The 12,521-nt window shown below is 42.3% G+C and overlaps 1 protein-coding gene across 1 annotated transcript in view; it reads right to left on the bottom strand.

Moving 5' to 3' along the window:
• The window catches only part of ATP10A (ATPase phospholipid transporting 10A (putative)), a 285,446-nt gene extending 274,501 nt beyond the window's left edge, over positions 1 to 10,945 (bottom strand). Inside the window, exon 1 of the mRNA XM_043990920.1 lies at positions 9,095 to 10,945. Coding sequence (XP_043846855.1) covers positions 9,095 to 9,597 — 503 coding nt within the window. The 5' untranslated portion in view covers positions 9,598 to 10,945. The remainder of the gene's footprint in view (positions 1 to 9,094) is intronic.
• Between the last annotated feature and the right edge of the window lie 1,576 nt (positions 10,946 to 12,521).

Raw genomic sequence — 12,521 nt, 5'->3', positions numbered from 1 at the left:
TATTTTCCTAAAATTTAATGTAAGTAAATAACTTTAAAATAATTTTGTCATATTTAAACCAAACAGTAGAGGTTTATTCCAAAACTAAACTACAATAGTCAGCCTTTTAAAAGTGGATTTAGTGAAAGCACTGTAAAATTTTCATGCTGATACAATGATAAATCTAGATATCTCAGAGACCATCTAGTTCAATCTTCCTTTTACAGATAAACAAACTGAGGCTCTCAGGAAGCTTACATCAAAGCGTCTTAAACTGTAGGTCTCATAACTGGATGTGGGAATCACAAAAAATATGGCAACAGTAAAAGATTATGTATGCCTATTTTATATACCCATATGCCCAGGGTCCTGTAAAAATTTCTCTGGGTGAAAAGGAGGCTGGAGTGGCAAAAGTTTAAGAAGTGTTGGCTTTGATGATGCCAAAGTCACATAGGTGATAAACATCAGAGATAAGATTTGAAACTAGGAAGAAACCTCTGTATTGTTTTTGGTTAATGACTATGACATCAGTGCTTTTCCCATTGTACACTGTCCTACGAATCCTACATCTAACAAAGTCCTACGCAAGACATATCATCTAGAAGGTAAAGAATACCCTTGAGGGGAGAAGGAAGAGACACAGAAAAACAAAGTCTGAGCCAGAAAGACAGGGATAAGAATAAGTCTAGAGAGGCAGAGACACTATGACAGAGAGAAAAATTTAAGAGTTTTCTAACGTGGTGGAAGGGCAAATTAAAGAGGCTTTTATATGATTCCTTATTATTTTCTTAGAATTCTTTTTAGCATAGTAATAAAGACATGATCCTGTGACTAGGAAGAACATCTTCCAGAGTGTGGGGAGCTGGGCGCTAAAGCACCAGCTGAACAGCTACAGCTTGGTCCCCAGTAATGCAAATAATGATTCCTGGAAAGTCCCAACATTATTCAAATTCTCACTACACATTTCTATTGGGCTGGACTAAGTGCCCATATTTTACACCATTATACCTTCAGATGGTGCAAATTCTAATATGCTAGACCACTTAAAGGGATTCCTTATTTACACTAATCTGGGCCTAGCACAGTCTGTTTAGCCCTGGGCAAACCACTACCTTTCAGGCCCTAAATTATTTGTAAAAGGGGAGGATTAATCTACTCTGGGGAATACAAGATTGTGGCTTGTACTGCCAGGTCCTATATCCGGACACTTATGAATTGTCTTATAATGAACTATATACATAGTATTTTTTTTACAAGACCTGAAATTTCATTTCTATTTGTTAACTTCCAGGGAAGAAACTTCCCAAACAATGCTGATTACTACCTGCTCAGCAATCTACAGTGTTAGAGATTTGCCTGAGAGCAGTGAGATTTTAAGTGATTTGCCTAAGGTCACAGAGCTGAAATATTTCAGAGGTGGTATTATATACAAAATGCATTCCATTCTTGCATAAAATTACGGCTAATGTAAGTATTTAGTAACTAATATTCCTTCATTAATGCCTAACACAGGCTTCAACATGTCACAGAGGTAACTGAGAAATCTTCCTAAGATCCTACCTGTCAGAAATGCTTTGAAAAAGTAAACCATCATCACATAGCCTATCCTAGCAAAATCAGAAAAGGCTCATTGTCATAAAACTGGTACCATCAAATTTATGGCTTATTACCATAAAAATCACTCCAGGTGATTAATTTCTTTAGCCAGTCTTTCACACAAAAAAAAAAAACAAAGTCAAAAAACTATTCAAGTATAGAAAGGTTAAGGTCCCTAATAGACTAAAAGAGTAACTAAAGCAATAAAAATCATCAATCTTTAAAGCAATATAATCAGCTGGAAAAGCAGGACTATTGTTGTTATAATTTATTATAATTATCATTATGATCCTTAATATTAGTAGTGAGAAAAAGTTTATCATTAGTAATACACTGTACTGAAACCCAAAAGAATATATTCGAATATATTCATAAAAAATGTGTTGACAAGTTAATTCAGTGAGACAGTTGGGTAATTTTTCTTCATTAATTTTAAGTGGGTCAATAGTCACAAAATTGTCTCCGTATTTCAGGTCAGTGAATCTGGAAGTATCTCAGAGAAAAGTCCCTTCCAAGCCCTATTCTATTTATCACAGATGTGATCAGAAAAAAAAATATTCAAAAAAGTAAGAATGTGTCATCTATATGAGTATATTCTAGGTGTCCAAATGATTTTTATCTGTTTTAGTAAAAACAAATAAATAAAATTTGTTTGAGCACAGAAATGTGTATATTTATTTACTTATGCATCACTAGGGTAATAGTTATGTAGGTTATAAAACACACCCAAAATATGGTTTTTAAAAGAATAAACTAAAAAAAGAAAAGAAATATTTGAGACTGGAGTCAATAGGGAAGAGTGACATTAGTCAGATCTCCATTGTGGGAAAATGACTTCAGCACTGGATGGAGGATGTTTTGGAGAGGGGAGAAACACGCAGGTAGATCAATTAGGATGCTGCTGAAATAATGGAAAAATAGTCTAGGCAAGAGATGATAATAGAGACAGTGAGTCTATGAGTAGAGAGAAGAGGTCATTCATTTGCAAGGCGTGCAGGTAGAAGATTTGACAAGTGACTTGCTATGTGGGGTTGATGAACATAAGGAGTTGAGGATGTCACTGAGGGGAGAATCTGGGTGACTAGAAGGATGGTGGTACTCTTGCCAGTTCAAAAAAGAGGTATATTTGGGGGAAAATATAATGATATTTGAGATTTAGGTCACATGCAACTCATTCATCCTATAGAACTTGTACTGTCCTACCCCAAACCAAAATGGGTAGCAGGACTTTTACTCACTTGTCACATTGGGTTGCAGTTTCGTAGAGCATTCTGCAATCACCAGTGCATCCGGTGAGTATGCTGGGGAAGGAATGGTAATTTTCTCAATGTCAGGCATCTTGCTGCTTGGCCATTTTTCAGTCACCTCTGACTCTTTGGGACACCACTGGGGTTTTTCTTGGCAAAGATTCTGAAGTAGTTTATCATTTCCTTCTTCAGCTCATTTTACAGATGAGGAAACTGAGGCAAAATGGGTCAAATGACTTGCTCAGGGTCTCACAGTTAGTAAGTACCTGAGGCTGGATTTGAACTCAGGAAGAGTTTTCCTGACTCTAGCCCTAGTACTCTATTCACTGTCCCAGTTAGCCTCCTGTCAGGAGGCTACTACTATGGATATGTGTGCAGTGGTTAGGCCACAGCTGCCCTCAGGACAAGGAATGGGAAGTTGTGAACTTACTCACCAGAGGAAGTGAAGGAAATTAGGGGCATATTGGGACATAAGGGTAGATGGGGTTGTATTGGGGAGAAGCCCCATGACCAGCCATCATGGGAAAGGTGAAATGTGATCCATCTTACCACTTTTCCCTTAAGTGATCAGACCCATGTGAGGCCATTAGTCCCTACTTTGAAGACCATTGCCCTAGAACTATTTCATCATTATTGGTTAAAACAGGGTACTTAGTCATCTGAGTCACAGTATTGGCTTAGGGATGCAGCAACAAGGGAAAGTTTTCCTTAGTAGATACCAATGACAATATCAGATCACTCTTTCCAAAGACCTCCGTGACATACCTCATGAATGTCTAGCAAGTTTTCTTTTCAATCACTTGGATTAGCCTATCTATAATATAATCTTCCCCTACTTCTCAGAAGGAGCACTTAAAATTCTCTTCTGCTTTTCTTATAGTCATAGCGTTTTCCCTAGGGAAAATGATTGTGCTGCTTGGATTTTTAGTTGTACAAAGCCAGGGAGGAACAAGGATGCCAAAGAAACCAGGAATGCAGAAAGGAAGTGTGGTGGCCCAACAGGAAATAGGAAAGGAGCATACAATGAGAGGGAGGATAGATGATCAGAGAAAAAGAAAAGCAGATATATAGAGAGGGGAGGAAAAACAAAATGCAGACATTCATTCCCTGAGCATATTTTACTTCTCATTCAAAAGGTAAGAACACAATATATATATTCATCATCAAAAAAAAGAAAGAGAAACATGGGAAATCTCATGATTTTGACATTATGGAAAAGCTACAAGAGATTTAAAGGAAAGGAAGGAAAAAAGGGAAAGGAAGAGTCCAGGATAAAGTTAAAATGTTCCCAATTTGTTTTTGGAGTCCAGATTCAGGACTCAAAACACTCAGGGAAAAAAAAATCCTCCCTTACCTCAAGCCATTTCTTACTACAATGCTAATGCTTGCACATCAGATTAACCACTTACAAAAGAGACTGCAAACCAGAAGGGGGGAAAAAGTTAACACTCCAGTCACCAAATTATAAAAAGACATACTGAAATTTTACATATATTATATACGTGTGTGTGTGTGTGTATCAACAAAAGAAAAACATGAAGACATCAGAAAAAAAAATCACCAGTTTTTCAACATGTATATTAAGAGCAGGCTTCAATCCTGAAAGATCAAAATGACAAGCAGTTTGATAGCCAGGCTTTAACTAGTGTCATTATTTTGCAGTGTACCATTTGGAAGGCAAACATAAAGAGCCAGGTGAATTTAAAATGAGATATAGTTATCTCAGGGACACTCAAAGGTATTTTTTGACTATTATAGTATTTGAAGGCTACCAAGGGCCTTAGAGATCTATCTAATCTATTCCTCATTTTAGAGATGAGGAAGATTTTACCTCCAAAGAGGTAAAAATGACTTGACCAAACTCATACAGCTAGTTGCTTTAAGTCAGGACTAGAATTCAAGCCTACTGATGCCAATTCCTTGGGTCTTTTCCCTCTATCACACTTTTAAATTTCTATCTAGTAATAGCATGCTTTTTTAAAAAAACTGTCACCAACTAATTCTGCCATTTTTCAGGGTTGGAATATCATTTTTTTTGTATTATCCAAGGCTCTACTTTCTTTTCCTCTTTTCATCTATCTTTACTATTCACAGGAGAGGACTTAGGTTTCTACTTAATTCCCAGGTGTCTACTAGAGATTTAAAAAAAAATACATTTCACACAAACCAAAGAGCTGGTGGGTTTGATTTCACCAAAATACAGGCCAATTGGCATTGCTCCCAACCTCTTTCCTGGCACCCAATCACTCATAACATTATAAGAATCAGTGCACATATTATTCCACTACCATCCCAAAGCAGAATGTAAGCCTCTTGAGGGGGAGGAGCATTTTTGTTTGTTTTGGTTTGGGTTTTTCTGCCTCCATAACAGAGTTATACTTGCTGGGGTAGTTAAATTTGGATACCATCCTCTCCTGACCATCCCTAGGAGTGACTTCATATTTTGAAGCTCCTTCCTCTGCTTGGAGGCTAAGCATTCTACCTACCACCTATTCAGAGTACCAGGCAAAACGTTCTTTTTCCCATAAAGAGGTTTTCAAGAACAATTAGAAAAAATAACTGAGATTGGTAATATGGGAATCTATGGTTCAAGATGAATAAGAAAGGGCATATAACACTTTGACTACACACATGTTCACATATGTAAGAACATACAACTATATGTATAACTAAATGTATTGAAAAAGAAATAATGAAAACAGCACATCAAGACTAGGAATTCAATTTCCACTTGTGGAAACACGTGGAAACATCCCACAGAACTTTGTCAAAACCAGATTGGCTTCATTTAATGACACAAATAGATCAGGAGTACATCATTCATTTCTTTAAGGAAATCTCACTTTGGGAAATAAGGAGAACAGTTGTAGACTACTGTGTCCCACTTAACGATATTAACATTCCGAATTGACACTCAATTTGCATATATTATATCCATTAAAGCATCTGTGATTTGGAGGAGGCAAATTTTCCCCAAGACACAAAATAATCAAAAGTTGGTTGTATGTTTAACAAGGAATTTAACAGTTATTTCCCCATGGTAGCAATATCACCAAAGGCTTTTGTCAAACTCTGCACTTATAGAAATAAAACCCATTTAATCTCTTTTGACTCCCATAAAAGCACATTAGTTTCAGAGCTAGGGAGGCAACATGTGTATCAGAATTGTGCCCTCCTGGGCATCTCAACATGCACAAGGAAGGAATCGAACAGTGATAGACTAGCAGCATTCCTGAAGCTCATCGAGTTATGATATCTACGTGGGATTTTGGTCTACTGGTTCAACTCCACTAACAACCATAGCTAACATATGTGTGTATGTGTGTATATGTATGTATGTATATATGTGTGCTCTGTGTGTGTGGGTGTATACATATAATTTACTACTTACAGGTAATTTGCTAAGTCCTTTACCTCATTTTGATCCTAAAAACAAGCCTGGAAAGTAGGTGCTATTATTATCCCCATCTTACAGATGAGGAAACTGAGGCAAACAAGGCTGTGCCCAGGGTCACACAGCTAGTAAGTATCTGAATCTGGATTTGAAATTGGGTCTTCCTGACTACAGGTCTGGCATTCTATCTACTTCACCACTTAGCTGCCTCTTTAAAAAAGACCAGAGGCAGCTAGGTGGCACAGTGGATAGAGCACCAGCCCTGGAGTCAGGAGTACCTGAGTTCAAATCCGGCCTCAGACACTTAACACTTACCAGCTGTGTGACCCTGGGCAAGTCACTTAACCCCAAATGCCTCACTAAAAAAATAATCAATCAATCAATCAATAAATAAATAAAATCAGGGAGTTTTGTTCCAACTGTACAATTAGTAAAGTTGGAGATGCGATTAGAAACTCTAGACTTATCCAGATTTCCAGGCCTGCCAAACACCAACCTCAACCCTAAGGAAGCTAAAGACAGGAAGTGGTAAGCACTGAGACTGAAGTCACAACCTGACCTCTCAGATTTGGATTTTTCTGAGTTGATTTCTTGGGAAGACCTCCCAGGATAACTATCAATATGGACAGAACATCGAGAAAAATCCTTGTTCATGCTGATCCTGATTGTGCAAAGGGTTTTTACCATCATCAGGCTAACCTCAGGAATGTGGCATGCCCTGTGGCCAACCAACCACAATCCATAAAATGTTTGTCAATGCTGCCATTCTAAGGATGGGCGAAAAGGTCAGTGGTCAGTTTCTTAACATCTGTCTGGCATAACAGGAGCACATCCTGTTTTCTGACCCACTGAAAAGAAATTTTCTGAGATCTTTGGCATAGTCCCTGGTCTTAAAAACTATAAGGAATTATTGGAGAGAGATGAGCTGCCAAAAAGATATCTGGTAATTCTTATCAAAGATCAGGCCTACCTGGGAATTGGAAAGAGGTGCAAGTGAAAAGAGAATCCCCGCAAGAGTAGCTCCAAAGAATGTTTTCAAAATACCAAGAAAGGAAAACAAAGAAAATAAGGCTGAGTTTCTTGGGGCTTAATATTCCTAAAGTAAGCTATGCAAAATAATGCTCAGTTGCTGGGAGATCAGGGCTTGTAACCTCAGCAAAGGTCTTGCTCTGCCCAATCCAGACAATAGTATTGTATAATCAGGAAGGCCAGACTGCAGGTGGCTTTTCATCCTAAAACCAAGAATGCAGATGTTATCTGCCAAGCCTGGCCATCCTTTTTTCCCCTCTACTCCAAACTAGCCTTCAGACAGGAAACCTCACAGGCCTTTTTGACCTTGCTTACTGAGGGCACCTGTGCCACAGGTTGGGGGAAGGGGGGATGAGTCAGTTGGAATAGGAGAAAGTGTTTGGTATTTTTGAAGTATGGTTTGTCATGGAGGAAGTAAAAAGGAGAAGGGATGAAATGCAGAAAAGTTACATGTAGAACCCCATGGGTCTGAGGAAGTACCACAGCTAGCAGAAGGATCAGGACCCATTCTTGGCTATGGTCTTCCACTAATTAGGTGACCTTGGGTAGGTCATCCAAACTCTCCATGCCTCCATTTCTTCCTCTGTAAAATGATCCAGTGGGATTTAGTCATGTCTAAAGTTTCTTCCAACTTTCAAACTACACGATTCTAAACTTTCCTCAGCTTTCAACTGTGGGTGGAAACTAGTAGGTGGGAAGTGCATAAGCAAAGATAGAGATGAGGCTATCGTAGCTAGGTGCCCCTCAGGAGCTGAACCTGAAAATCTTGAGAAAGGTAAGACTAGATGAAGGGAATGAGGAGGTAACCTGGAAAACGAGAACCATTATGGGTCAGATTTCAGTTGGGACCCCCAGCCAAAAGGTTTGTTTTTGGAAGCATAAGATTAAGTACCAGTTAACTAAATCTGAACTCTTATCTCTGGGTGTACAGGAGAGCTGACTTAAAAAAAAAAAAAGATTCAGAACTGGAGAGTTGGAGACATATGATAAAATATTTGCCTTGAGGATAGGTGAATGTGCAGCAGGAAAAGGAATCCCCTTCTTTCATATAAGTGAACACCCCGTAAAGATTAGGGTGGACAGAAAGCAAGGTAACATTTACCTACTGACCTCTTCTAGTAAGGTACTTCGTCCAAATGAGGATGCGGGAAGTGAGGCAGAGGAGCCACCTCGTAGAACGTCCCCACCTGGCCCCCCTCCACAAACCACAAATGAAAAGTGGGCAGATCCCACTTTCTGACACGTGTTACACATTCTTTCTGACTAGCTCATAGAAGAGGCAGCTGCAACAGTTTCAGTCTCCACGTATTGAAGCGCTCCTAGTCCCAACAGGGGGAAAATACCAATAACAAAAGAAAAAGACCAGCCCCGCGGAAACCACTGTCAACAGAAACGCGAAAGGGAATTCCCAAGAAAGCCCGAGGACCCCCCCAAAAAAGCAAGAGAGCTCTGAAGAGGGGAAAGAGGCTGAAGTCCATCGCACTGGGCACACACAGCTGCATTCCATAGGGGCAGAGGCGCGGGAACAAACTTTCTAAACACGAAAACCTTCTCCCATCGCCACCACACCCTACTATGGGCGATACGAGATGGAGTTTTAAAAGGAGCAAATATCTGGCCCCAAATGCTTAGTCGAACCCCTTCCTCGGGGCCCAAACTGAGCAATGGGGGCTGAAACAGATCTTCCCTCGTCCTCGCTATCCCCCAATGTTTTTGCTGCCCCCATATCAAGAAAAGGAGGGAGAAAAGCCATCCTTTCCACCTTTGTGTCTCAGGTCCAGTACCTCCCCCGCCACCCCACCCCAGCGGCCAAGCTCGCCCAGCCCATTTCTGGCTGTCCCTAGTTCACCTGCAGTAGACAAGGCAGTCCATGTGGTTGATCTCGTGGTCCGAACGGTGGCGGCTGTAATCCTCCCACAGGTCCTTGATGGCGGTGACGGCCAGGATGAAGAGCACCGGCGCCAAGGCCAGTTCGGGCTGGAAGGCATTGAGGACCGGCACAAAGTTCAACAGAGCGATCAAGACGAAGTACACGTTAGCCAGGCGATGAAACTGCTCAAAAAGGTTCTTGGGCAGGAAGGACAGTACGGTGTACTTGGTGGTCTTTAGCCGGTTGTCAGCCAGGTACTGTGAGCCTCCCGGACTCCGCCACCACCGGTGGGGAGCCCCCTTCGCGGCCACATCGGGCTCCCCACCCCCCGGGGGCGGCAGCAGGTTGGAGCGCACGGTCCTGGTCTTGCTCTCCTTCCTTCGCCGGCGCCGCTGCTGCCTGTGTCTTCTCGGCTCCTCCTGCCCCTGATCCCCTACTTCTGCTGCCGTTTCTTTCCTTCTCGCCCCTCCGTCCCTCCCCATGGTCTCTAAAGCCTCCCCTGCTTGCTCGCTGCCCCAGGACACCCCGCTTCAGGCCAACCAAGGATGAGCTAATTGGTCCCGCGGGTACTTGCTACAACTTCTCAGGCCAAAGCCCAGCCGCGAGCCTGTAGCAGTCACTCCCTCTCCCTCTTTTTTCTCTCCCTCCCCCCTCTCTTTCCCCCTCCCCCTCCAGCTCTGGGTGTGTACGTCCCGTACTCTTCCAACTCCAGCCTCTTAAGTGATCTTCATCACTCTTTCAACTCGGGACTCCCGGCCTTTGGGAAGAGAAGGGTGGAAACGCCTCGCTCAGTGGGAGTAGAGATCCACGAGTCCTCCTCCTTCCACCCTCACTCGCCTCCTCCTACTCCCCCCGCCCCCCAGTTCCTGTACTCTGTTAAAATCCCTCCTTCGTCCGCCGCTGCCACCTCCGCCCACACCACCCGGAGTTCAGACTGATCCTCTCCGCCTGTAACTTTTTCTTCCTTCTTTCTTAAATTTTCTCCTCCGGTGGCTGGCTGTAGCCCCTCGCAGCTGCGGCTGCCACGGCTGCTGCTGCCACTGCTGCTGCCGAAGGCGGGATTGAATGACTGTCCCGTTGTCTCTCCATGAGCCGGGGAATCATATACAAAGTAAGCCTTGTACTACTGTACGTCACTTACCAACCCCTGGCTCTCGGTTTCCGCTCGACTGCTAAAAACTCGGGCAGTAGCCCCAGAAAGTCAACACTCACCGAGAGCCTCCCCCGCCTCCATCCCTAACTTACACCCCGTCTCCCGCCCCACACAAGCCTGCACCCACGGTGGAATAAAAACATCACTTCTACCCACGAGGCGTGGGCTCAGACGGAGAAAAGGAAGCATAGCTGGAAACTTTAGGAAGATTCAGTTTCGTTTCTAAGAAGCGTTAGTTAATTATCAGGACATCCAAAATGTTTAGATCCCATCAAGATGAAAAAGTGGAACCGGGGACAAATAGCCCCGTTGTCACAACACCTAAGCTTATTCCGTTTACGAAACCCAGTCATTCCATCTCTTGGACGGCTCTCGGGGAAACGTCGAGGATTGACGTTCATTACGACGGAAAGGGGATGCAAATTAATTGTTGCTTTGTGACCCTCATTTGTCTGGGAAACCAGGGGAAGTCTCGTTCCCTTGGCACCATTCCCCAGTTTTCCTCCATTAACTTGCCCTTCTCTCTTTCCTGCAGGTCCTAGCTCAAGCTTCGAGACTTCTTAATTGGAACAAAGTAGCAGTGGAGTTTCCCCACTACCCTTCTAATTTCTCCAAAGTGGAGTTAAATTGTCCTGGGGGTATTGTTAGGGGTGAGGAGCGTGGGCGTGCCTGTGTGGGTGGGTAGATAGGCAGGTGTGTTTAGAGATGTGAACAAACTGCTGAAGAAGTCCAATAGCCAATGTAGGTTTTGCTTGCAAGGAAGGGTGTTTGTTTGTTTTTTTCTCCCCCCTCCCCCCCCCCTCCGTCCCAAGCTTGATCCTTATGTGCTGGACCTCTGTTTCCCTCCTGTCTCCTTCCTTGCCCAGTAAATTCCATGATCTAATAAAAACACTGCCCCAGTTGGTGTCTCTGGCTAGTGTTTTAATCCGGTTCAGGAAATGTAATTGTAGATTGGCTAGTATGCTAGAAGAATTTTGGAAATGGAAGGGCTTCGTAAATTCTGGCCAAAGCGCCCTCTCCACAGTCAGTTTATACAACTGTTAGGGAGATCTGGAGGTTGGAGAACAAAGGTAGGATTTAGACAATTAATATCACCATTTAGTTTTTGATGAGGTGGAGCAGTTACCCAGGTCAAACCTGGAGTCTGGAAAACTTATCTTCCCAAGTTCAAATTTAGCCTCAGACACTTACTAGCTGTGTGATCCTGGGCAAGTCATTTCACCCTCTTTGCCTCAGTTTCCTCATCTGTAAAATAAACTGGAGAAGGAAATGGCAAACCACTCCAGTACCTTTACCAAGAAAAATGGGATCAGAGTCGAACAACAAATTTTTCAAAGCACAATGAAGATGTGCCCAGACTCCTATATACTCTTTGTGTGAATACTTTTTACTTTAGAAACCCTTAGAGCTTTAAATTTGAAGTTGTAAGACCTGGGTTCAAATGTTGGTGCTCCAATTTCCAACTTGTATGACCTTGAGCAAGTTACAACCTCAGATTCCTCATCTATAAATGAAATGACTACTAAGACCCTTTTGGTGGCCAAATCCTGTGCTTCAGAGTGCCTTCCTATAATGGCTTTCCCAATATTGGATTTGTTTGTTTGTTTTTTGGTCGTTTTTTGGTTTTTTTGCGGGGCAATGAGGGTTAAGTGACTTGCCCAGGGTCACACAGCTAATTAGTGTTAAGTGACCAAGGCCGAATTTGAACTCAGGTCCTCCTGAATCCAGGGCTGGTGCTTTATGCACTGCACCACCTAGTGGGCCCCCCCTCCCATATTGGATTTTTATAACAAGAGCTGCTTTTGATTAAGTTCTTCTTTATCATTTTATCCAGTGAGCTATTTCTCCCCAAGATTATCCAGTAGGCATGCTCAGGATATACCCAGAGGTCTCCAAGTCCCAAGGGCTCCCCAGGGTTAACAGAAGCTAGATGGTTAGCCTGGGTTCCTCCCTTCCTGGCCTGGAGGATTTTCCCTTTTATAGCTTCAGGAACTTGGGAACCAGATTTGTAGCTACCTCTTATTTCTCCCTCCTCTCAGCTATAGGAGCTAAGAGCCAGAACTAGAAAGGACATGACAGAAAAGTAGAAAAAAATGTCTCATTTCTGTGCCCAGCCTTAACGAAATTCAACAGATATACTTAACAAACATTTATTAAACACCTACTTATTCCTTAAAAGGTAAATCTTAAATGGTAAAATAAATGTGAAATTTTAAAACGTAAATCACAAGATTAAGAACAACTTGTCAATAA

Source organism: Dromiciops gliroides, chromosome 3 (genome assembly GCF_019393635.1).
Source record: "Dromiciops gliroides isolate mDroGli1 chromosome 3, mDroGli1.pri, whole genome shotgun sequence".
Classification (NCBI taxonomy): domain Eukaryota; kingdom Metazoa; phylum Chordata; class Mammalia; order Microbiotheria; family Microbiotheriidae; genus Dromiciops; species Dromiciops gliroides.
Note: the sequence above shows the minus strand (reverse complement) of the source record. Positions and strands in the feature narration are given on the sequence as shown.